This window comes from Daphnia pulicaria, chromosome 1 (assembly GCF_021234035.1).
Source record: "Daphnia pulicaria isolate SC F1-1A chromosome 1, SC_F0-13Bv2, whole genome shotgun sequence".
NCBI lineage: Eukaryota > Metazoa > Arthropoda > Branchiopoda > Diplostraca > Daphniidae > Daphnia > Daphnia pulicaria.
Window position 1 is genome coordinate 9,869,355 of NC_060913.1, and position 25,812 is coordinate 9,895,166.

Genomic DNA, 25,812 nt, shown 5'->3' on the forward strand with positions numbered 1-25,812 from the left:
ATTTTTCTAACCTAATGTTTAGGAAAAGAAAAATGCGTTCTGAAAGCCTTCCATAACATGGATTGCTAACTCCACTCCACTCAATACTTAAATACCACAGAACTGCTTGTAGGTTTACACACATGTGCATGTACCTAAGTAGCCAGGTGAACAAGTTGTTCACCGTGAGTTTCATCTTTATTAAATTGGCCCATTTTTTGCTTCCGCTTTCTAAACGTATCCTTTTTGGGAACCGGCTCCAACGGTATGTGGGTATTGGTTGTGAAAGTTGGATATAAAAGTCGAGCCTGGTTATTTTGTTTTAGTCTTTAAACAGTTCAACGGATTGCTTCGAGCAGCGTCAAAATGATAATTCTTCTTTTGGTAGGCTTTTTGTAATTTACTTTTATTTTTCAATTGAATAGCTATCTGTTATTTTTTTTTTAAATACCAACATTGTTATTTTTTGCGCAGATTTTGTCCTTAGTGGCAACCATTGTTATCAGCACTCCAATACCGCAGAAGGATATAACATTATTCCCCGAAACTACTGTCGAGGTCTTGAAACAAATCTACAGAGTAAATGGCGACGGTTCTTATAGTTTTGGCTTTAAAGCGTCGGATGGAACTTTTCTAGTCGAGCGTAAGGATGCTGATGGATATGTAACAGGGGAGTTTGGATATACCAAACAACAGTTACAAATCTCAGGTAATTTTCTCTTTAAGCTGGTAGCGTTAATTTAATCTTGCTATTGTACCTTTCATATTTTAAACAGAATATCTTTATAACTTCGATGTTGCTAGAAAATTGCTTGGTTTTCCTTTTCCAGCTATTGGTACGATCTTTTTTTTTATCTAACTTCTGTTCCTTTTTTAACATATTTGTATTCTTAGTTTAGATGGAAATGCATACAGCAATGCAAACACTAGTTCCGTTTTAAAGGTGCTTGATGATAGCGACGCTGATGTGCCGATTGAAGTGCATGATGCAACTGAACTTCAAATTGCCCTTCTGACCGATGTCGAAAAAAATAAAACTCTACCACCACCACCAGATCGACCGAAATTTTTCAAATATGGAGAAGCTATCTTTCGTTCACCGTCGAACATTTCAGAATCTGTAATGTGGCCGAATCCTAGCAAAATAGATCAATTCATGCGGGATCTTAAATCGTTTAAGTTGTATCCGTCCTAGGGCATAATTACTCGTCGAAGCATTTATTAATGGCCTTGACTTATTTGTTATTTAAAAATTACACCAAAACTTTTATTGTAGGTCTTGAGATATCGTAAATCCCCTCTTTCAAATCTTGACGCGAACATGTTTATTTTTGAATCTCCTACTAGCTGCACTCATCGTTTGGTTTTATCCATTTATTTCTGTATTTATCGGTTACATGATTTGTTTTGTCGATTTTTAAATTTTTTCATGCATTATTCATTTATTGATATTAATCACACAATAACACGTATTTTCCAACGATATTTTCAAAAGGCTGTATTTTATTCTGGGATTCTCCCTTTTATTTGGTCAGGGGTATGGAGAGATACTCCCCATAGCCCTGATTTGGTTGATATTCATTTATAAATTTTCATTTCAATAATTTGAACAAACGAAACTTTTTAGTGTATGAATATGGTATGAACATGTAACAAATCCGCTGGCCTTTGTCCATGACAGAAGAGTGACTTGCACGACCAACGTTCTGCTCCATCCTTATCTTCGCGAAGCTCATCTAGCTTCACTGTGACTTAGGCTGCTACACAACTTACAGTTTTCTTACTTTACTGACGAGTTGGACCACTTTCGTCCGCTGTGATACACCTGTAGTCCCTCACCCATGCCCAGGTACCCGTGGCTTTATTTTATCAGTCTTTGATCATTTTCAGCTGTCAAATTAGTCAGTTTCAGTTACTTTGTACATCTCTGTAAAAATGTATCGGCAGTTATTGCTTGGTAACTTTTTGGTGATGACAGACGAAAACTATTCCACCAACAAAGCTCACTTGTTAATTTTTCAATAATTGCTTTTTTTTATCTACTAAATGTATTTTACGGAGATTGACGAATATTTCCGTCCGACTCTAGACGTCCTCGTCCGTGGATGCCAAGTGTTGTCACTAGGTGGCGAAATATTTCAGTGTGTTTAGGGATTGAACTATTCAGCCCTAGTGTGTTGGTATTAGGGGAGGGGAGGGGGCATTAAATCAAAGTTTTGAGACGACACCCATCTCCTGATCTTCTGATCTGAACTGACTCTGAGTGATCTCCGTATTAAGTTTCTATCGAGACGCTGTCGAAAATGGTCACGTTAGCCATTGCGTGGTACTTTCTTTCGTGATATATTCTTCATGAACAAAGGTAATTCCTGCTTTCATTCTTAATGTTAACTTTTTTGGATTAATTTATTGGTCACATGGCCTTAAATTTATATTTGCCAATTCCATGTGGGCTGTGGCCATGGCTGTTGTACGCTTGTTGCCCAAAATGTCGTCTCTTGCTGCATGTTGCACGTTTCGTCGCATGTGGAAGTACTTTAGAATACAAGTAATAATATTGAGTAACTCAATAATTATAAGACTTTTTATTAAAATTCTGTGATTTAATTTCTGATAGAAATCGAGAATTTTTTGTTACGAATTATACATAGGTCATCCAAACTTACAAATCATTTGCCAATATTTTCTGTGATAGTTTTGTGAATTTTTTCAATTGAGGGATGAACTTGAATTGAGCTTGGGAAGACGTGCACAGTTAATCATAATTTTAAAAGTTCATGTTATTAATCTAATTTATTTTGTGACAGGCTAGTGTAATTGCCTAATGTGCAGTGCCAAGTCAACATGATGCCTCTGTGATCATGCCATTTGATGAGTTCTCTATCATGTTGCAAGATGAAAATGTGAAGAAAAGGGAAGGAAATCTGAAATGGTAACTTCTATCTACTTGTAATAAGACAACTTGCTTTAAGTTTAGTCTGTGTTTGTGTTCTTTGCTTAGAATTATTTGAGTTGGGCTTACAATTCTTGAATTAGAACTAAAAGGAGATATTTTGAAAACTGCCAACTGCTTAGAATGAGATCCTGTGTGATTTTTTTTTCATCAGCTTGTGAAAAGTTGTAATTTTTTACAATATTTTTTCTTAAGTGAATTTTTAAGTATTTGTTTGAAAATAATCTTGGTTTTTTTATGTTCTTTTGTTTTGTAGGAATTCTTGTGGTGTTGGAGCTGTTGGTGGTGGTGATGTCTGGTGTGCATTGGTGTGGCAGTCGTTTTTCGATTGAAAGATGTGCTCAAATGGTTCTTCTGCAGACTTGGAAAGTTAACATCAGACTTCATTTTACCATGCTGGTGTCCATGCAGTGTTGAACTATTGTGCAAAATAGTTGGTGTTTCCTGAAGACTTTCTGGAATTTTGTTGGTGTTTTCTCTTGCCTATTAAGGTAATGCTGTATGAACAGCATTTATTTTATTTATTGACTTACAACTAAATCCGTTCTCGTATCAGTTCAATCTTACGCCGTCGTTTCAGACTTGATAGGTGAAGTCGAAAAGAAATTACTGAAATTCTTTATTAAATTTTAACCAATTTCTTTTCGCAAAAATTTGGCGATGTAATTTTATCCCTTTTTTTTTTGTTTAGAAAAATAAAAAATAAAAATTATTTTATTTATTTTAAACATAAAAATTAAAATTATAACTACCAAATAAACAAATTTAAATTATAACTACCAACTAGTGGGTACTTTCCCAACCCCTACATGTACTATTAAATATTTTGTTGATGTTTTTTGATATTTTGTTGATTGCATTAATGCGTTGTAATATTTTGTTGATGCAGAAAGCTAGAATTTTTTTAGCAACTGATTCACACCTGTCATAGGACAAGGTGCCTCAATCGTATACTGCACATGTGCACAAGTAAAAACGCCAAAGCCGACAGATGAAACGATTTCAAAACAGCAACATAGGAATTTGATGGTAGAGCAAAAAAAAAAAAAAAAACACAGAACAGAGAAAAATTTCAATGTCAATAACCTGGATATCTCTAGCAGCTTCAGGCTGCTTCATGTTACTTCGGGATACTAAAACTGAACAACGGATAACACTGCAACAACCCGCTGCATACAATAATTTACTTAATTGTCTTCACACCTTTCACTATCTGGCTGCAACAAGTAACCAACAGCAGACCTATCAAAGATAATAAAAAAAATTACCGTCAGGGAAAGACATTGTGACCACAGTTACACAAAACTTCATGGCAAAAGAATACAAAGAGTAAGACAAAACTAAGCAATCCAACAGATCTTTGTGATATTTCAAATTTCACTAAAGGAAGTTAGAATTGGCCAGGTGTTCAAATTGCAAATTGATCTCTAGTCAATCTGATAGAAAATCTGATGTCTAGTCAAAGTACTTTAGTAAGAAATTGGATAAAATAATTACTTTTACTTTTGCATGGGACGAGACGTACGACTGGGTACAGGCAGCAAGACACACGAGACACAACATTTCGGCAAAATGAACAGGCACTCAAGTCCGAAGTGGCATTGAAATCATCTGTTAATTTACACATTGAAATTGAAGATTAAATATTTATAACCCTAAGAAATTAACAAAACACACCGCTTTGCACATGCGTAACGTCACGACCGGCATCCCACTTCGGCTGCGTCAAGGAACAAAATGGCCAAATTTCCCCCTGAAGATACTCGCGCCACCTAGCGACAGCCAATTGAATTGCTTACTTGCAGACAGCACGCAGGCGCAGCAGCTAAATTTGAATTCGTCACGCCTTTCAATCAGCTGGCACGAAATGAATCAAGTGGGGATGGACACTAGATAGATTACTCCAGCAGCTTTCCCTATGACACAACACACAAATTCTTTAGTTAGCAATTTCGGATCGTTCTCCTTAACTAATTTAACATTAAAAATCTATAATACTAACAGCAAGTATGGAGGGTCAAGACAAATAATACAACTTACAATTTTGTGAGGAAACTGGGAAAAGAATCAGTCTTTGAGTTAGAGTTTGGCATCAAACGGTTAGTGATGTTGAATCTAAAGGAAATATTTCAATAAACATTCCAACATTAATGCAATAAACTAAAGTTAATTGCTTCTACTGCTTGAGTAAAACATTCAGAAAAATACAACACATGTTGCTATGTACCCTACATCTTTTCATGTGAATTCTTCGAGTTGCTGCAATAAACCTGATGATTATTACCCATGGCCTTGATTTATGTGGGTATCCGATTATGTTCCCATAGCTTTCTCTATGAAAGAAAACAAAATTTGTATGGCATTAAATAAGAGTTCAAAAATTGAACAAAGGAAGAATAATACTTGTCTTTACTTGTAGAAACATGTTGGGAATAACAATGTGTGTCCACACTCTGGGGTTAGTGACCTACCAACATCAATACTACTCCAGATAATTACGATGAATATTAACAATAATCACAGAAATATGAAACATTCAGTAAATATAAGAAATTGTAAGTTTCAAACTAGAATTACCAATTGATTCAGCTGACTGGTAATGTATACGCCGTATTACCCAACGATGAATTTGGAAGACATTATCAGTCAGTGGCACAGAAATAAATGGCGGAAGGCGGACATGTTCTAAAACATTCGCTCGCACCACCTGGCGGCTGGAGGACATAAGCTGAAGCTACCCTGCGTTAGCAGGGTACGCGGTTTTTCCCATTTAAATTTAAATAATCAAAATAGCACGTGACCTAATAAAAGTTAGGAAAATAAAAAATTTATTTTATTAAATCTACAAACAACCTTTTCATTAAGGTTTAGTTAAAAATTTTAAATACCTAGCGACAGTGTGCTGCAAGGCTGCAATGTTCAGCATCAGCTGCAATTGGTCTCTGAATTTCGAATTCACTGTAAGTCGACACCCACAATAAAACTGCGTCATCGCTTGTCAAAAAACATTCAATAGATCGGATTGTAATCTAATAATTGAATGCCAATTGATGTTTAAACAACAATACGTTGAGTCGGCAGCATCACAGCCTGCTTGGCTTTTGGCTGTGTGGATTAATTGACACTCCAAGACAGCCATTTTGAATTATGCGGATTTGCGGAAAGATGTGGATCAAATGAACAGTGGTTTTTACTGCCGTCTTTAGATGGCGCTGCTAGCTCCTATTAGTTCAAAAAATAGCTTCTTCATGAAATAGCCATGAAGTACAGATGCAAATGCTTCATGAAATAGGCATTGGCTAGCTTAGTTAAGTAAAGTACTATTATAACGAAAATAAGGGTCATTTAGCAATAGCATTCAGCATTACAACTACACCCCATTTTCCATTTCTTTTGCGTTCACTTCGGCAGCTTTTTACGTTTATTGTGGGAATATCGGTTACGAAACCGAATGTTGGTTTTCGAATGCCAAGGTAAATTCAATATATAGGATATACATCCTATATACATCGATTTCACCGGTGAAACTACATGTCTTAAGGCCTTCATAAAATTGAAATGAAATGTATCTGTTAGCTCTACTACCGGACGGAATAATACAGGTATGCGGAACATTCTCTTTCAAGTTTTATGCCATATTGAAAATCAGGAAAAAAAACAAATGCCTCCCAACCGCCGTAATAATACTTTCAATTCATATACTAAAAAAGAGCTTTTGTTTTCTGGATCCGATTTACATAACTGGCTTCCGATGGATTGGAAAATATTGAATTTCATGATAAAAACCCAGGGGCCAACCGCAGGACAAAGAGAAATCAAAACGAGAACGGAAGTGAAACTAAAACTATTTGCCCTTGGAGCCAACCCAAAAAAAAAGTGACGAATTCGAGTGATTGCGGTAAATGGCGTCGAATTGTCGTTATGCCATTTCACCATTTAAAAACACACACACACACACGTACGGTCTCTTTTTTTCTTAAAACACCTGGATTTCAAACACCCCAAACCCGACGACAAAGTCGTCAAGAAAGCGAGAGTGTGTGTACCACTTTTAGTGTTTTATGAAAACCAGCAGCAGCGCCGGCAGTCTCTGCACACATATAGTCGCCTTCGGACAGCATTTTTTAATTTCACTTTTCCGTTCATTTGTATTTCGGTGGGAGACTATCATCATATTTATCCACATCGCCTAGCGTGTATCTGGGCCATTTGATTCTCCTTAAGGGGCTGCTGACCGCTGCTGCTGGACTGTGTTGGATAGTCTTTTCTCTGGAGCCCAGCCCATCCCAGCAGAAACTCTATTGTTTATAGGTGGGTCCCACTATCCCGTTTCTTCATTTTCTTATATTCGGGAGTGCACGTGCCTCTTTGGCAGCTATAGCGAAATAAGGCGGCGGACTATATCAGCAGCAGTTGCCGGCGATGAAAACGAGCGATTGAGAAAGAGGAGAACTTTCACTTTCACGTTGCACTGTTGGCATGGCCAAACCAGTAAGAGCTATACGGCACCATGTTCATCTGTCTGTCTCTGGCCGTATGTACAATGACAAAGCTTTTAATACGTGTGTGTGTGTGTGTGTGTGGAAATATGTGTGGAAGAGAAAGGTTGCGCACTCCTTTAAAAGAATAATGGGTTCAAATTTAGCTCTACAACAATAATAATTCGTCTTCGCTTTTAAGTTAGTTTGAAAAGATTCTAGAGAGACTATAAGCGAGTGACAGTTGCACGTGCGAGATATATCAGCCCAGCTCATTATGTTTGACTCTAGGAGAGAGTGCATGCTGGGCAACTCGAATTTCTCAACCAGTTCGCATTTCACCCGTTGGCCCAGTTTATTGTTAATGTTGTCTGTCCAATGCGGATAAGAACACGGTGGAACAAGAAGCCTGTTTAGCATAACGCAGCATACATTTTGGAATCAATAAACTCCGCGAGACTATGCGCTGATTTCACTTGGGATCATTTCAAAATGCAACGATAAAACAAGGAATCTGGTTGAATGTGGGGGATTTTGATTACTTGTTTTACCTCGAACTGAGAGAGAGAGAGACTGGAATTCATCAGACGGATGCCTTTGTGCATTACAAGACTCAAGGTGAGCGGCTATAATCAGCGCTTTTTTGTCAGGAAAGAAAAGAAACAACAAGGCAGCGGGCTCTGATGAAACAATCGAAACACGTCACAAGAAATGTACATATCCATTCAAAATTTGGACAGCCTCGTCTTACTAGACAGCCTTCTAATTCAAATTTGATCTTTAACTTTTGGCTTTAGATTTTCGACAAATTCGGGAAACCTTGAGTTCAAATAGCAAGGTCTTTGCAGCGGATTTCGACATCATGATATGATTATATACTAGTGGAATGTTGATTTCATATCCTCAAGTCTGTATCTACCATGGCTGGATGGGAACCCGCGTCCAAAGATGGGCATCGAAGCATTTGGAAAACGTATTTGGCGTACACTAGAAAACCAAGATATTATACAATGGGGAATCAGGGGAAGAGCTGATCAAAAATATGGGTATAGAAAGGGTGTTGTTGCGTGTTTCGTCCGCAATTGGCTCGTATAGGAGGCGGCCAGCCGGCGAAACGTTAATTGTGCCCGGCAGGCCAGCAATTTGGGTTGCTATAGTTTATGCGGACATCATCTCCTCGCAAGGGAAACTGGAACAACTTGTACGTCTATACACGGACAAGTGAGCAGTGATGAGCAATTGGACCGTCTATTTACAGTCCGTTGCAATCCCATGATGGAACCAGAAACAAAAAATCCGCCGCGTCACAGACGATCAGGTGGAACGTAAACACTCGACTGTCAAAACGAAAACACGTCAAAGTCACGACATTTATTTATCTGGTTCCTTGAATCGAATGGCTTTCTCCTTTCTCTCTCTCTTTTTTGGGGGGTCTGATTCGCTTTCAATCGAGTCATTCACTCGTATTTCTTCTAGTCCCTTTCCCAAACGAACGTCGACGTCTCTAGAGTTGGGCTGCTGGATGCCCAGTCACTGTTCAACGATCAGAGAGTTCCTGTTTCCGCATCGGCGGGAATTTCAAAAACAACAACAGGACGATCACATCAGCAAGTAAAATGAGGCTAGAAAAATGTCCGTTCAACTTCAATTCTCTTTCACTTTTTCCGTTCGTATTCTTCATAAAATTGTCAAGTTGATTTCAACGATTTGACGGTGTTTGGCACGGTTCATCGGTCGACTAGCTGGCCATAAATATGAAATAGTTTATAGAGCCTAATTTTGATCAAGATCAAGATGACCTCCTTTTGACAAAGGGAAATGACGAAGCGACGGTTGAGCATTACTACGCAAAGAAGAATCAGAGTTGGATCAAAATGTTTGAGAACTCTCGAGAAAGTTTGGGTAGCAGCAGCACACGCCGAGCGTTCCAGTCACACCAGCAAAAGGGGAGAGAGACAACAACAACTTGGAATCACCGCCCGAATCGTCGCCGCCGTCAATAGGGCGTGAAAGAACTACTACCCCGAATCCGCGCGCACACGATGACGACACACGGCGAAAACAAAAACAACCAAAAATACAAAAAAAAAAATCGGAAATCAAAGACACGAAATCCATTGCCGGTGGGAACGGGAAAGAAAAGTCAAAGTTGGGTAATCACGAAAAAAAAGAGACAAACGATATTATCGAACTATATAGGGCGAGGGCTGAATGGAAATCAAACCAAATGGAAGTGGCAATCAGCGAAGGTTGGGGATAATGTGCTGTGGCAATCCCCTGGTCGCTCATTGTCGATATGGAGAGATGGGTGGGGAATGATAGCGCGAAATAACTCACGGACGGGAATGCTAATAATCCAATTGTACAGTTGTAACATTGGATGAAGTGAAGGATTGCGGATTGTATAGGGCATAATAATCATCATCATCATAATGGCGTGTAAATTGTATGAAGCAAACGTCTCAGCTGCTGCTGGGTGAAGGAGAAGCCTCCTGGACTGCCGCTCACTCTCCTCACCCAGCCCACCACCTCTTTTCATTCCTAACTAACCGAGGAGGAGGCACCTCCTCCTCTTGTTGCTGTACGGCAGTAAAAACTTGCTTTCCCAGCACAGGCCAGCAGTGTCCGCGGTGGTCGACAACGAGAGGAGTTGGGACAGGACGAATAATATCAACCACCCCACGCCATCCCCTCCTGAAAGGCCCCCACGTCCACAGCAGAAAAACACAAAAGTGGGGGGGATAAAAAAAGAGAGAGGCAAACTCTTGACTGGCTCACAGGGCGTGGTAAGTATATAAAGACGGCCAGCTGGCATCCAAGACCTATTCAGAGATTGTCGGTATCCCGTCGACCACTGGCGCAAATCAACTCCGGCGGTTCCATCCATACACCAAATAACTTCCCCAAACAAACAAAAAACCTCACTCGATCCAATCATGCAGCTCAAATCACTCGTAAGTTAATTACACACACACACACAAAATCATCATTTGAATTACCATCTAATTAATTATTTACCCGTTTTGTTGGTGATTGATCAAAATCAGGCGCTGCTGCTCATTGCAGCTGCTTTGGTGATGGGTCAAGAGGAGCAGCCGCAACGGGAACGTCAGCGCCAATTGGCCGCTAACCGACGCAACAAGTTGATTGAAGAAGCTCAGAGCAACCGGGCGACGTCACCGGTGGTGGCTCCCAAGCGCCGCATCGTGTCCAGGACTCGCGTTTCCACCACCACTGCTCCTCTGCGTGCCTCACTCCGAACGACCGAAGCTCCGGTCATCACCACTGCGGCTCCCACGACGACGGAAGCGGCGACGGAAGCAGTCATCGCTACCGAAACGACCTCCTTCGCCGATTTCAGCACCGTTTTCACCGATGCTCCTCAAGAGCCGGCCCGTGAAGAAATCCAGCAGCGACCACAACAAGAAATCCAATCTGAACCTCAAGAGGAAGTCATCCGCGGAGCCCTTCCATCTCGCCCAGGTTTCCGTCCCGTCCTCCGCCCGGTGGTTGAACAGGAAAGGCCAGCCGATGAGCCCATCGTCTTCCGCCCTCGCCCATTCCGTCCCCTAGAAGAAATTGAGCAAACCGTTGCGGAAGAAGTGGCCGAACCCGTTCAAGAGCAAGTCCAGCCCATCCGCCAGCGCCCAGTTGAGCAGCAACAGCCCCGTACCGTCCGCCCATTGGCTGGCCCTACCCGCAACCGCGTCCAGCCAGCACCGGCTCGCGTCCAGCAAGAGGAAGAAATCGAATTTCCCAGCCGCGCTCCGGCTCTGAGCAAACCGTCCCGCCCTCAATCGTCCCGCCAGCCCCTCCAACTGGAAGAGGAGCAACCCAAGAAAAAGTTCGTGGAAACGACCCGCCGCTACCAGTTCACGTCTCCCGACGGCTCCTTCACGTTCGGTTACGAAAACGCCGACGGCTCCTTCAAGGAGGAGACCCGCGGAGTCGATTGCGTCGTTCACGGCAAATACGGGTACGTCGAAGAGGACGGCACTCGTCGCGAGTTCACCTACCAGACCGGCAACCCGTGCGACCCCAACGCCGCCCCTTTTGAAGAAGCTCCTCTTGAAGACGAGATTGTCCAGGCCCCTGTCCAGTCCAGACGTCCCATCACCACTCCGCGACCCGTCGCCCGACCTGTTCCTGCCCCCGAAGCTCGTCGTCCCGAACCAACTCGCCAAGAAGCTCCTCGCCAAGAAGCTCCTCGTCCCGCACCAGCTCGCCAGGAGGCCCCCGTCGCCGAACGCCGCCCAGCCTCTTTCCCCACTTTCCAGCAAGCCCAGCAAACCCAACAAGAGAGCAGCGTCGTCGATGAAGAGCGCGAAATCGAACAGGTTTTGAACACCCCGACCCGCATTAACCGGCCCGCTGCTGCTCCTCGCCCTCAGCCACGTCCGGCTCCTCAGCCCCGCCCAGCTCCTCAGCCCCGCCCGGCCCCTCAACCTCGTCCTGAAGAACAGGAGGCCCCAGTTGCTGCTGCCCCTCGTCCCCGACCCCAACAATCAGGAGCTTCCGTTTTCGATCAATTGGTCGTCAACTTTGACGCTAAGCCGACGGATATCGTCCACCTTCAACCGGCCGCTGCCCAGGAGCCTCAATCCCCACCCCAAGAGGAAGTCATCCGAGGAGCCCTTCCTTCTCGCCCAGGATTCCGTCCAGTCTTGACTCCCGCCGCCCCCCGTCCCGCTCCCCGTCCCGAGCGACCCATTTTCCAAGAGGAGGAAGAAGTTTTCGTCCAGCGCAATGAACGACCAAGACAAGAACCCGTCGAGTCCGCCCGCCCGACTGGCCAGCGAAGCTTCGCCACCGAACTGGTTTTCGACCCCCGCAACAACCAATTCCAAGCGGCCACCCAACAGTTCATTCCGGCCACCCAGGAAGACTTCCGTTTCCGCGACCAGCTCATCGCTTTCGCTCCCACCACCACCCCCAGACCTGGCCAGCAGCGCGAGCAACCCAGGGAACAACCCAGGGAACAGCCCAGGGAACAGCCCAGGGAACAGCCCAGGGAACAGCCCCAACGCGAGCAGCGCCCTCAATTCCCGCAGTTGAACGAAAACACGCAAGTGTTCCAGACTCCCTCGTTCCAGGAGCAGCGCCCAGTCCTTCCTCAATTCCAGACCAACATCGGCGATCAGGAGCGCGCCCGCCAGGACGCGGAAGTCCGTCGCCAGCAGCAGGAACAGCAGCGGCTGGCCGACGAACGCCAGCGCATTGCCGAGGAGAACGACCGCCGTCGTCTGCAGCCGGCCGTCGTATTCGCTCCTCTCTCCCAGCAAGGCGGCGCTCCGCAGCGATTCGCCGACCAGCAGTTCCCTGGTCAATTCCAGCAGCCCAGGCCGCAGTTCCAGCCGCAACCGCAGTCACCCAGCAGGGTGGTCCCGCAAGAGGCCCGCCCGACTTTCGCCAGCGGCCAGATCGACTCTTTCCTGAGCACACTCTAAAAAACAAACAAATCAGCTAACCCGTTTTCTCTCTTCATCATTAAATTGTGTGTTTTTGTTTCACTCTTTAATTTCGATTAATTACCCACATTTCGCTTCTTCTTCTTCTTTTCCTTTTGATGATTGTACGACGCATTTTCTTGGCGGCCGTCACGTGCCGTTTCGTCACGATCGAGTTGCGCTCCAACGACCAACTCGCCTTTTTTATTTCTTAACAAAAAAAAAATGGGAGAGATGTTAGAACAACCAGTCAACCGATTCATGTGAATCGCCGCAAAATCAGATCCGTTGCAACCGCGTTAATATAATTAGATGCCGGGCAGACAAAACAAAACAGTTTGGGGGGGAAAGACACACTCTCTTATTCTCTCTGTGCTTGATACTTTGTCGTTTTTAAAAGTCCGTGTCTTCTTTTTTTCATTTTAAAATTTGACTTTCTCATTTAGAAAAATCTAATTCACCACCAGCAACAGCAGCCCCCTTCCAAAACACCGAAAACTTCAATCGAAGTCGCAAAGAGAAATTCAGTCGCGGATCGTAACGAGCTGAGAAAGTTGCGCAAAACAAAACATAAAAGTATCTTAATTATTCTTGATCCCATCCATCTGTTATACACACACGCTCAGTTTTCTCTTATGATGATTACGACTAACCCACACCATGTAAATAATTGAGAATACACATCTATACTTGATATAATAAATTTTAAAAAGAAAAAGAAAAAGATTTCGACGACATTTTTACTGAAATTCTATTCGGCTATCCAATCAAATGAGTCGTCGTTTCCTCCTTTCTTTTGAAACGTGCGTCCTTCACGGTCTTGTATAATCGCAACACCTTCGTGTGTGTTTTTTTTAAATAATTTACACGGAACCCCTCCGCCAAAAATGAAAGCAGCTAGCTAGCCAGCTTTAGCCATAGAGTTTCACCCTGCCAGCAGTCGGATGGTTTTGTTTCTGTTGCTATTCTCAGTGATTACGAGGGAGCGCCAATAATTGGCGCGTCAAGACCAGCCAGAGGCGAAGGAGTTGTCCGAGATATAAAAGTGAAAGGAAATTTTACAAGCCAACGTTGTTTTCCCCCCACCCCCCATACTTGTGTGTGCCATGGTATAATACATCCTGCATTATTATAGAAAAGAACATTCTAGATTTTTAAAAAATGAAAGAAATTCCTTTGGGTTTATTATTATTTCTGGTCTGCTCCCCTTTGGCATGAAAAAGGAAAGAGAGAAAAAATTGATGTGAAAAGGCGTTTCAATTTGAGATTCCAATCACTCCACCTCTCACACCCATACGGCCATATCTATCTAGGCTATACACATACTCTCGTGTACTATAGCTTTCGGTTTTTTGTTCACGTTCGTTTTCTTCGTAACGATACAATAGATGTGGACCCCCCCCGACAACCTCACCGATAAATAAGGAGAACCCAAAAATTCTAGTGCTGCCAAAGTCGAAATGTTGGATGGTTTGGTCTTTTTCCAAAGCCAAATGGAAATGAGAGAATTAGAGAGGGCACACATTTTCTTCGTCGGTTCTTGTTTTTCTTTTTAGTAGGTCAGTGCTGGTAAAAGTGAAGAGATTTTTTTCCCCTCCAAGAAAAATAAATGTACGCCATATACATAGACGACGGGAGTACTTTCCCTTTTCGTTTTCAATCTGTTCACTTTCTTACTCAACTGCCCCGCCCACAATTCTAGAAAAAAGGATAATGCAATAATAGGTATAGAAACATAAGAAATCACAACAATATTCCAGATTGGAAATGGAGCAAATTAAATTCCACATTGAGTGACGGGTAAAGGAAGAAAAAAAGAGACAGGAAGGAGGAACAAGTACAGAATTGAAGTGCACGAGAAAGAACGCTTCATGAAAAAGGGCCTTCAGTTTTCAACCTTGACTATAGATTAGCTTTTGGGTGCGGTCACGCTAAAAAAAAAAGACCTTTTTTATTACTTCTTCTCCTTATGAATTGTTGAGATTGACACAAGGAAACTCTCATCATTGTTTATTTGGTGACGCAACGAATGAGAGACCTCGATGACATTCTCCATAGCCCCCCCCCCCCAAATAAAACCCTCTCGGTTTGTAATCGAAATGGAGGTCACATAATGGCCGCGACATTCACGCAAAAAGAGGATAAAACTGTCGTCATGTGAATCACGTCATTACCATTTTGACGATGATGCCGTCCGGACGGAGCGTGACAGTTTTCAAGTCACGGCATTTAAAGAAAAAAAAAACGAGCCAAGCCAAAATTCGCCCATGTCTTTTTTTGAGATTTTCAATGTTGCAGAATGTTTCAATCATTCCCGCACAGCGTGAAAGATCTAAAAAAAAAGGGGGGGGGGGGGACTGCTACATTTTACGTCAGGCGGGATTGTTGCCTCATGCCCGACTTTCTTCTTCTTCCACTCGCCAAAGAAGAAGAGTAGACGAGATAATATCCCAGTCATGGTGTTATGATTCTCACATTTTTTTAGCACTACCGTCATAACCGCAGCAGCACCAACGTTGGATTCGAATGCCGTCAATCGCGCTCTCCCGCCAGTTTTGTAGCCCCAGAAATGACATCATTAACTCTTTTGATGGCTTCTTTCTTCGGTCCCGCTTGGCTGGATTGAACGCCGGAGAAGAAGAAGGAGGAGGAGGAAAAAATTGGGCGGTTGATGCGGCGGAACAAATGAGCAATATAGTCTATCTCGCAGATTATGGACGAATTGACGACCACATAGCGTCGCTGCTGCTTATATTTTGTCGTGCGGTTTCCCATTTTCCCTAACAGTTTCAATCACGAACGCGTAGACGCACTTTTGATTTATTTGCGCACACTCCACCAAGGCTACTGATGTATAGGCCTACACTTGACGGGAGGTCATTAAAAATTAAAAGGGGCCCAGCAAAACGGAACGCGGAAGTGCGTGGGAAGGGGTTAATGTCAAAAACAGCTCGACGCAGCTCAAACAACGACGCCCAAAATCGAAAGGAAAGCCATTACATTCTTGGCATTGGCGCCTCTAGGCGCACAAAGGCTCACATTAGAAAGGCATAGTTAAGGACATGGGGGAAACATTAAAAAATTCAATAATAGCGCAATAATCGTAAATCTAACCATAGAAAGTTGCGTTGAATCTCTCGTAATGGCGACAATCAACGCGTTCAAATTGCTTCTTCTCTGGTGATCTCCCAACCTAAATTTGACCGAGAAAAGCTATTTTACTAAATTTAAGAGTTTCACGCTGAATGTGGCAATGTCGAGTTACAAATTTGAAAAAGAAAAAAGAGAAATAAAACTAAATTCAATAATTAGGTTTTTCGAAAAACATAGTAAAATGAAATAAGTATTGAGTTTTTTTAACTAAATAAAAACTCAATAAATAAATCCCTAGTTCTCTCAGTGAAATGGAAATTGAAAGAAAAACTGTTCATAGTTCTCAGTGTTTAAGTTGTTTCACCAACGACAACCACCAAGTGACTTGTCCACATGGAAAAGTGACTTGTTGGACAAATAAAACTCTGAGGTGCCTCAAATGATGCCTTCATCATTCTTTGTTTAATGACTCAAGTTTTTTCGGCTATGAAGGACTCTAACAAGAAAACAAGCTCATGTCTGTGTCTGTGTGTCTGCCAGCTTTTTACACTATGAAATAATTCACACTCGGGTATACAAAATTCAGACACACATACCTGCCAAAATAGTAGAACAACAGTTGTGAAGTGCACAAATGCTTTTCTTGTAGTTTTGATGAGATAATTTCTGGTATTTTCTTGAAAAAAAGAAAAAGAGGTTTCATGTGTCATTCGTTAAATTGTAGTCTGCTATCTGAGATTGATTTGCATTTGGCCAATTGCCAGATTGCAAAAATGTACCAAGAATAATTTTTTTTTTTAATTATTATCGTGTTTTTTATTGAATTTGTACCTGACTACCTGTTTGTACCAATAAAAATGACAAAGGTTAAAAAAAAAAAACTAATAAAATGTTTTTTAATAAAACTAAATAATGGCAAAACTGGATTTGCAACACTACTGCAATAGTGCAGATAATTTCCAAGCCAATTTGTTCCTTTTGAAAGTTATTTAATTGCACAAAGACACGCTAGACTGAACGGCAATTATAGTACAATTAGTCAATGCATTTCAGTATAGTTAAATCTCTTGCGTTGCAGACTTTGATTGCCTTGTTAAAACTCGGTAGTAATACGGCGCCAATCTACTTGAAATTGTACAGGAAGTGAACTCATTTCGTGCTCCCTTTAAGCCAAACATAGAAATCCCCTTTGGTGGATGTGGGATATACCCTAATCAAGCGCTCGCAGCCACTCACTTGGCTATAGTAGAGTAGTAAGAGTCTTTTGATTCCTGCTGGCCATCGTGTAGAGTAGACGAACCGACCGAGCGAGTTATATATTTCGTGCACCACGCCCGAATTGTTAAGGTCGATGTTGTTCAAGGGCAGCAGCAGCCCGACACCAACTGCATAGCCCCGCGTGTGTGTGCGTTTGGAACGAGGAAGAGATTATTCCGATGAATTCCTTTGCCTGCCAGCCATGTCCTCCGATCATCGGAGGAGTTTTAGATCACCCTCCCACCTTCTTTTTTGGCTCTTGTCAAGGCATTTTCCAGGTGAGCCATGGCCTGGATGGCGACTATATAAACCTGGACGCATCTGAGGATAAGACAAACAGTTTCTCACTTCTCTTCTCTGATTACATTCTCATCTATTCCAACTCAACACAGCGAAGCAATGGCGATGAAACATGTAAGTCTCTCATATAGATCAGCAATATAATCCTTAATGAATCGCTAATAATTCCTTTGATTGAATTCGTTTCTATCCACAGATGATGCTGGTTGTTGCCGTCTTGTTGGTAGCCGCTGCCTACGCCAATGGGCAGCAATCGACGACTCCGGTGCCGATCCTGAAGCAAATCAACCGAGTCAACGACGACGGATCCTACACTTACGGATTCGAGGCCGCCGACGGCACCTTCAAAGTGGAGACCCGCGACAACCTGGGCAACGTCCGAGGCAAGTACGGCTACGTCGACGAGACCGGCCAGCTCAAGACCATCGAGTACGCCGCCGGCCAGGGATTCGAAGCTTCCGGCGCTCACCTTCCAGTCGACGGAAACTCGGCCGTTCCGTTGCCCGCAGCCCAGCCCATCACTGCGGCTCATCCTCGTCGCCCTGTCGGCCGTCCCGCCCCTGCCCCCACCACCTTCCGCCCACGCCCAGCGGTGGTCGAACAGCCAGCAGCTCCCGTTCATCACGTCGCTCCCGCCCGCAACCTCCCGACGCCGACACTTTCCGTCCCGTCTTTCAGCAATGTCAGACAGCAGCAGCCACAGCCCGTCCCTCAACATTTCGACAACGCCATCGTCTCCAACACCGGAAACGCCGGCCGCGGATTTTCTTTCTCCTTCGAGGCTCCCGTTTTCCACCCCACCACCACTCCCCAGCCATTCTTCAACCAAGCTTTCTAGATTAGTCCCGCCAGCTTATTCAAATAGGATTCTTTTTTGTCTAAAGTCATGATCGCCGATGTGTATATATGAAAATACAAAATCAGAACGCACAAAAAACCAAACCCAAAATATGTGTTGGCAATTTAATTGAGCTGGAAATAATGGCTCGTGTTGGGCCATCATCAAAATTGAATAGAAACCGAATCGAGAAGAATGATATGACCGTCTTAAGGGCGATGGAGAGAGAACTGCTGGATGGAATGGACGGAGCGTTTCTGGCTGTAGAGTTAGGAGCACTAGGAGCGCTATAGGAGCCAGCACTTTCCTTGGCTGAGCTCGGACGTCACTTATCCACCCCCCCCCCCCCCCCCCCCCCCCCACCCCGACGACGGGGTGGAGAGAGAAGCCACTCAAGATGTCGTCATAAATCCTTGGTCGTTTGATTGAATTGCTGCTGCCGGCCAAGTTGCTGGGGCGGCCCTCCGCCCTCGTCTGCTTTCGGCCGGAAGCACGCGAGTTTCAGCTAAGTAGCCGAGCCCATCCGTTATACGCCGGCCAGCAACAGACGGCTGGCAAAAATGAACAACAACAGTGGCAGTTATTCTCGAGTATTATACGAAGAGACCCATAACACTTCTTCTTCTTCTTGTGATGCAAGAGGCAGCAGCAAAAGAGTTGCGCTCCTTTCGATATGAATCATCAATATTTCAGACGGAAACTATAAGGGTGAAAGAGTATTACGGATGACACAAATCACAAATGTTTTTGCCTTTTCTTCTTCTTCTGCTGGGCCAACTTTTCGTCCAAGTCGAGGGAGCCATCAACAAATCACGACTTTATTCTGTCTAATTCTTCGATGATGACAGTGTAAATTTATTCAACAGCGACTAATAAATCATAACCCATTTTCTGTCTCTCTCTTTCTCCTTCAAATTTATCGATTACGGAATTCATCCGTTGGTGATGCGTTCAAGGACGAACAAGTTGGAAGGAAAAGATCTCGCACTTTTTTGGCTGTCGAGTGCGTCAACTGACATGAAACAAACACCATCCAGCTAGGCTACGTGCTGACGCACTGATTGGCATACATCTCTCCACCGAGTCAAAAATGATGATCGTGAGTGTCTGTCTGTCTGCTGCCTAATGAGCTGATTTCTCAGAGATTTGAATTTTCTCAAGGAGATCCGTGGGTTGAGCGTCGGAATAAATAATTGGGACAAACCCACAAGTCCTTCCACATGTGTTGTAAGTGATATCTCTTCTTTCGAATGTATATTTACACGCGCGTACACACATAGGGAGCTTATCCACAGCAGTAGGACTACATGTGCGTGTTATATCCCCCGTCGTCTCACGAAATCACGATCTCCCAACAACAACAACTTTCTAGAGTTGAGTGAAACTGATGAGGAATGGCTTTTTTAGTATTTTTGATTTTTCTTTTCGGGAGGGGAAATATAGCTACCATACAGTACGAGAAAGAGATACGCAGCCGAGATGGCAAGAAGAACATCCAGCAAGATATAATCTCGCCAAAACGATTTATTGGGCAAACTATTTGTCCACGCTCAAGCTTTGCCCTTTTGGGGGGTTTTCTGCTGTTGTGGCTGCTGCTGCTGGGCTGGGGTATGGAACAGTGGCAGCATCCATCACGTCAGCCAAGTTGAAGATCAAGTGATGTACTATGCATATCTCAACGAAACCTCGTTGATTGACTCTGACGTCACCATACAAAATGCAGTTGGATCCCGACATCTCGTATACAGCAGATTTGATCACTGCTGCTGGGAAGAAAAGGGCAGCAGCCAAAATGTAGAGAATACATAAGGGAATAAAGGATGGAGAAGCGGATGATGGATGGACATAATTCCATCCGCCTGCTGATCGATGATGGTCATTCTCTGTAGAGAATTGTCCGTTATTTATTTACCGACTGGACTTTAGCCGTCCTCATCATTTTCTACGGTCAGCAGAAAAGGAAGAACTAAAAGAAATTTACTTCGTCGGAAATGATCTATAAGTATTACATGATATTCTCTCTTGGCTTCCAAGACCGTCCTGGGAAAAGTTATTGTAGCGTTCGGTCTGACGAAAGTAATTAGTATCTATACGGGTTTCATATTTTTACTTTTACCTTTGGTAGGGGAGTTAAGTAAAACTTTTGGAGACAAACTATTTGATACTATATAATAAAGCTGATCCGTTCAGCGGATGTCGAACGCGGGTGAGAAAACCGATTTTATCGCAATTTTGATTATAAGGGGGAGGTCGATTTTTAATTTCTATCGATATCTTAATTTCAAATAAGTGTCGTCTGCTTTTTCGTTTTACAAGTTTTGAAAACAAAAGAGACGCTGAAAAGATTTCAAAGAAAAATGAACGATCGGAAAAGTATGTGGCTGATTGATGATTTAGTCGTTAGATAAAACTAAGAACACCAACCTAGTTCAAATAGAAGAGTTAAACCTGTACCAAATTTGTGAGTTCCTGACTAGCTTTTATCATGTATTAACCCCTTGTCGATGCATGGCAGTTAAAATATGTTTGCACCCTAACTTTTCCTTTGTGCATATTTGAGGTTTGAGCCAACAAGATATATCCAAGTTTTGACTGTTCTGGTCATCAGCAACATTCTCAGAAATATCTTCGCTTGGGTAACAATTTTTGTTACTTTTATTAACCTGCATGTGACCTGCCAGATTTTTTACTGATGATGGATGACTTGCATAGATGTCATCTTGGTAACCTTTAATTCTTCCATTTATTAGAAATTTGGGCTTACCCACCGTCTCCTTTTCAACTTTTCCTTATACTTGTTGTTTCTGTCAACATTTTTCGTAACCCATTTGTCATTTTTTATTTAGACTAACAGCATCCTGTTTGAGTGGAGAAGCTAGCGATGACGATCGAGCTACAGACCTCTTTTTCCTCTTTCTTTAAGTGTCTTTGTGTATGCCCATGTGAGTGTGGGTATATTCACGAGGACACCCCCTTTTCCCTATCCCACCTGCTGGTGGATTCATCTGCGGATGGAGCACTTGTGGACGATGAATGCCTGGCTGTGGATTTCCCAGGCTTAAAAGTAGGCCAAATTCATCTCTATTCTTCTTTTGTGACTATTTGTTGTCGTTTATTATAAATTGTTACCGAGTACGATTACTCCAGAGCTATATACCGTTTGTGTTTTTCTCAGTCAGGGTTCATTAAATAACTCTGAATAACTCATATGTGTAGAACTGCAGATCAGGCTTGTATTACCTCACAACTTTGTCTACGTGGGTAAATAATTAAATTCAGAAATATTTGAACTTGAAACACTTTTGAAGCAAAGCGCAACTAGAACATTTTTGTCTTTTACCAAGAAGGTCTTGCCGCACACACTTCCTGGTATTATTTGGTCGTATTGACTCTGTCAACAAGTAAAACAATAATGGCACGCTAAGGAAACAATGGATCTACGTATATTGTAAACTTGCTTAAGCATATACAGTTGCTTGTACGGCTGTTTGAGCGCCCACGTGAATCTTTACGATGTAGAAAGAAAGTTGCTACCGGCACTAGGCGTGGCCCCATACTTTTATTTTATTTTTTTGATTCCAAGGATATCAAAAGAACGGAATAGATTCCTCCCATATGTATATAACTGGCGACTTGGAGTTCAATCGGACGTGATGAATGCTTAGTGGGCCGTGTCCTTTTCTCCTCAGCGTGTGAGATTTTTCCCGGAGAATTCTAAACGCACGCGGCTCTCTCGCGGGAGATGTAACACTCGAAAAGTGAAAGAGACTCTCCTTTTCTAACCACCGAAAGACGATCAAGTCTCAACATTTTTCCTGGTTCGTCTTTTATATCAATTATTGAGGAGAGAAGTGCGACCAGCGCAATGGAGATGTCTGCGTCCATCATCAGATCTTCTCAGCCTGGCGATGAAGCCAATCAAACGGCCAAATATTCGCCCGATATGTATATCCCACCAGTCAATCGATGTCAGCGAAAATAAAACTGATACCCTGGACGATGAAATTGAATAAAATCAACGTCGCAATTTGAATGAAATTGCTTTTTCCGAAATGTTTCCCCTCCGCAGATAAAACACACGAGAGAGAAAGAAATAAAGAGAGTTTTAGCTTTTAAACAAAACAAAATAAAGATGAAACGAAGAGAAGCAGAGAGACAATTCAATAACTGTCCTGGCCAGTTGTATTTATTACGAGTATTGTCTTGTCGGACGTTGGGCATTGGCCGGCTGTATTACAGTTAAGGCTACCGTCGCCGATCGATAATGCATCCGCAATGTCTTATTCTTCCCTTTTACATCCAGCCTTTTGTTCTTCTTCGCTTGTTTCCCCTTATTTATTTATTTTTTCTTTTTCATTTGGGGAGAGGGGGGGGGGCGCATTTCTCGGCGCGTTTACTTTTTTATGGGTTTTCATTTCGAGAGAGGCTCACGACATTCTGCGGGTTGGAATTACGCACAGTACCATCCTGTGCTGGGCGGGTGCGGAGGCCCGTTTCCCATGTTGCATGCCGGTTCTTAATGATACACGCCAATAAATAGGTTATCATAGATATAATCGCCAACCGGCGACTGCTGCTGCTGCTATTATCTAATAGTATACGGGAGAAAGGCATTGATGAGAAAACACCGAGTAGAATATAGGCGGGCTATTATTCGGTTTGATAATGACCTGTTATCTAGCACCTGTATGTCTATAGACTATATAGAGTCTAATGCTTGTAAATACTACTGGTTGCGCTCGGCACTTTTTTCCAGTTGAACCTCCGTCTGACTCATCTCACTCTGAGATAGAAGCTACTGCCTGGTCCGCTCTCTCCCTCTCTCTTGATGAGACTCCCCCTGTCATTTCCGACTGGGAGTTTGAGACCGCTGCACGTTTGTTGAACTCCAAGTCTGCCCCTGGTCCTGATGGCTTATCTGCCGATCTTTTACTGTTTAGCCTTCCGCTGGTAAAGCCGTTTCTTCTGGTTATCCTGAATGCCTGCATCTCTCTGTGTTTCTTTCCGGTTTCGTGGAAGATCGCAAAGGTTGTTGTTATTGGCAAGCAAAACAAGAGCGATTACTCTACTCTAAATAGCTACAGGCCAATCAGTCTTGTATCCAACCTGGCAAAATTCCTTGAGAAAGTGATACTCGGCCGGCTCGCCTGGTTTGCTAGTGTTAACGGGTGGTTCTGCGTTGATCAACATGGCTTTAGAGAAAATCGCTCTACTGAAACTGCGGCGCACTCTTTGGTGAATTACATTGAAGATGCGTTTTTTGATCAAAAAGTCTGTGCGTCCGCGTTTTTGGACATCAAAAGCGCGTTTGACTCGGCGTGGCATCCCGCTATAATTTCGGCTCTTGTTAACCGTGGGTGTCCCATCTACCTAACCAAAATTGTTGACAGCTTTCTCTCCAATAGACAGGCATGTTTTTCTATAAATGAGTATTGCCTTAAACGGAATGTTAACCTTGGGTGTCCACAAGGAGGGGTCCTGTCCCCCTTCCTTTGGAATCTGCTTGTAGACGATCTCCTCCGCATTCCGTTCCCGTTTCCAACTAAATTTAGTGGTTATGCCGATGATGCAAATATCGCAACGGTGCACAAGGACCCAAGCATCGCCACTCACAATCTGCAACTGGCATGTGACTCAATTGGAAAGTGGCTCGCCACCAAAAAATTGTTTCTCAACGCAGCTAAAACTGTTTTAGTCGTTTTCTCTCGCAAGCAAATCACTTGGGCCAATCTCTCCGTTCTAATCGATGGCACTAAAATTTTTCCATCCCACTCTGCTTCATTTCTCGGCCTCGTCTTGGACACCAAACTTAACTGGGCAAATCATATCCAAGCTAAGTGTGTTTCTGCTAAACGGGCTATGATGGCTGTTAGCAGCTGTCTTCGGCAGTCGTTTGGTGCTGATTGTAAACGCTTACGCTTTCTATATTCCTCCGCTGTTGAACCCATCTTTACCTATGGTTGCTCGGTCTGGGTGTCCAGCTTGAGAACGAAAGCGGGTATCAAGAAGGTTCGCTCATTCCAACGCACAATTTGCCGCATCATTGCCTGTGCTTTTAAAACTGCCCCGACTGAATCCCTCATTCTTCTCTCTAATCTTTTACCTCTTGACCTCAGAATCTTAGAAATCGCCACTCTGCGTCTCCTCTCTCATCCGCCTGGGTTGGTTTTCTCAAAAGCTTCACGCGACTTCATTTGCAAACGACTCTCCTTCGTGAACAATGACCACTTGCTGCCTCGTGTCAGTTTTCCTCTTCTCACCAACTGCCCACCCTGGAACATCCTTCTCTTCAGCTCTCTGCTTTCGTCCGTGGCTATCCCTCTCCTTCCAAGCACTCCCAGCACCCTCTATTGCTTTATTCGTGCCCACCACAGGCGTGGTGCGGCTGGTTTCTGTGTTGTGTTCACCGACTCTAGTGCAGTCCGCGAGATTCTTAATTTCTCACTTCCCCCAGCGATCTCTTTCCGCACCGGCATGAGTTTAGCCTTTTCTACGGCCTTGGAGAAAATTGGAGAATACCGGCCAGCTTTCTCTGCGTGCGAGATTTTTGTATCAGAACAACTAATTTTTATGCAGCCTGCGACCAAGCTCTATCCCATCGAGGCAAGAAATCTGGCCCTTCTTGCGACTTTCGGCAGTTTCTGCCATATTTTTACTACTGCGATTGCTAAATCTCCGGGTCTCATCCTGGCCCGTTTCTGGGCGCAAGCTCCTTCTCCTTTCTCGTCTTTGTTAGTCCCTTTTTCCCCATTACACGTGAAACATCTGATTAGGTCCACGCTATGGGATATCTGGAGCAATGAGTGGTCCTCCATACCGACTAATTTTAGTGCCAAAGCCTTCTTCCCAGTTGTGCGGTCTGCCAATGTGCTTCTTGAACGTAGAACTAATGCCACCTCTACCCAGCTTATCACCGGACACTGCTTCCTAAATTCTTATCTACACCGTTTTGGCCTCTCTCCTTCCGCTTCCTGCCTGTGTGGTGCCCCCTTCGAGACTATTCCACATTTCATTCTTCACTGCCCTATATTCTCATCTCTCAGATCAACCCTAGTCGATGTCGTCTCTTCCAGTGGTCATCCCTGGCCACCTCCTCTTCATATCTTTCCTCAGTGTAACCTTCTATGGAATGCCCTTACCGTTTTTGTTTCTCGCTCCAAACGCCTCATCCGCAAAAAACGCGTGTGGTGAGTGCCGTCTATGTTTGTTTTTGTTTGTTTTTTTCCTATAGGCCACCTGCACTTCCCAGTTTTTATCTGCCCGGTTTATTGTGGTTTGGGCCCACTGACTCCTGTCACTGGTGACCTCAGTCCGCCGACGGGTCAACGATAAGTCTTTCGCCACTCTTGCGGAACGGCTCCCTTCGCAGACTGGTGCTGTGCAAACGGGATGCTGTCGCCGGCAATTTCGTGTGCGAAATTTTATTTTCTCTTAGTCCGTTTTAGCCTGTCATTCTCCATTCTCCTC

At 43.4% G+C, this 25,812-nt stretch overlaps 3 protein-coding genes and 3 long non-coding RNA genes across 13 annotated transcripts; 4 read left to right on the forward strand and 2 right to left on the reverse strand.

Moving 5' to 3' along the window:
• Positions 1-127: 127 nt before the first annotated feature.
• On the forward strand, positions 128-1,462 carry LOC124349291. 2 transcript variants are annotated; one of them, XM_046799774.1, is made up of 5 exons: positions 128-244; positions 306-363; positions 454-688; positions 756-815; positions 879-1,462. In XM_046799774.1, exons 2-5 carry the CDS (start codon positions 346-348, stop codon positions 1,172-1,174), a joined length of 609 nt encoding a protein of 202 aa, XP_046655730.1. In that variant the 5' UTR covers positions 128-244; positions 306-345; the 3' UTR covers positions 1,175-1,462. The 2 variants fall into 2 exon arrangements, with proteins under 2 accessions (XP_046655730.1, XP_046655738.1); XM_046799782.1 differs by having other exon boundaries at positions 149-363; positions 874-1,000.
• Positions 1,463-3,635: 2,173 nt separating this feature from the next.
• Positions 3,636-10,516, reverse strand: LOC124350058. Of its 6 annotated transcripts, XR_006920377.1 has the most exons (9): positions 10,429-10,516; positions 5,821-6,154; positions 5,510-5,733; positions 5,336-5,414; positions 5,165-5,265; positions 4,973-5,047; positions 4,610-4,848; positions 4,430-4,543; positions 3,636-4,174 (listed from the first exon to the last, which is right to left on the reverse strand). It is a non-coding gene; the product is annotated as an uncharacterized LOC124350058 (long non-coding RNA). The 6 variants fall into 6 exon arrangements; XR_006920372.1 differs by having other exon boundaries at positions 4,610-5,047; XR_006920373.1 differs by having other exon boundaries at positions 4,610-5,047; positions 5,160-5,265.
• LOC124345234 (DNA translocase FtsK-like) lies at positions 10,216-13,556 on the forward strand. 2 transcript variants are annotated; one of them, XM_046798287.1, is made up of 3 exons: positions 10,216-10,364; positions 10,458-12,401; positions 12,441-13,556. In XM_046798287.1, exons 1-3 carry the CDS (start codon positions 10,347-10,349, stop codon positions 12,855-12,857), a joined length of 2,379 nt encoding a protein of 792 aa, XP_046654243.1. In that variant the 5' UTR covers positions 10,216-10,346; the 3' UTR covers positions 12,858-13,556. The 2 variants fall into 2 exon arrangements, with proteins under 2 accessions (XP_046654243.1, XP_046654242.1); XM_046798286.1 differs by having other exon boundaries at positions 10,458-13,556.
• A 2,105-nt stretch (positions 13,557-15,661) lies between these two features.
• LOC124351070 lies at positions 15,662-16,668 on the reverse strand. Its single transcript, XR_006921355.1, has 2 exons — positions 16,547-16,668; positions 15,662-16,050 (listed from the first exon to the last, which is right to left on the reverse strand). It is a non-coding gene; the product is annotated as an uncharacterized LOC124351070 (long non-coding RNA).
• Positions 16,669-17,462: 794 nt separating this feature from the next.
• LOC124349114 (endocuticle structural glycoprotein SgAbd-8-like) lies at positions 17,463-18,460 on the forward strand. Its single transcript, XM_046799631.1, has 2 exons — positions 17,463-17,621; positions 17,704-18,460. The coding sequence occupies exons 1-2, from the start codon at positions 17,607-17,609 to the stop codon at positions 18,343-18,345; spliced, it is 657 nt and encodes a 218-aa protein (XP_046655587.1). The 5' UTR covers positions 17,463-17,606; the 3' UTR covers positions 18,346-18,460.
• A 2,443-nt stretch (positions 18,461-20,903) lies between these two features.
• LOC124351015 lies at positions 20,904-22,597 on the forward strand. Its single transcript, XR_006921322.1, has 3 exons — positions 20,904-20,981; positions 21,192-21,409; positions 21,929-22,597. It is a non-coding gene; the product is annotated as an uncharacterized LOC124351015 (long non-coding RNA).
• Positions 22,598-25,812: the final 3,215 nt, after the last annotated feature.

Coding starts and splice junctions, on each gene's coding strand:
- LOC124349291 (XM_046799774.1), top strand. Junction 689..755: donor ACAACAGTTACAAATCTCAG/GTAATTTTCTCT, acceptor TATTTTAAACAG/AATATCTTTATAACTTCGAT. Junction 816..878: donor TTTTCCTTTTCCAGCTATTG/GTACGATCTTTT, acceptor TTCTTAGTTTAG/ATGGAAATGCATACAGCAAT.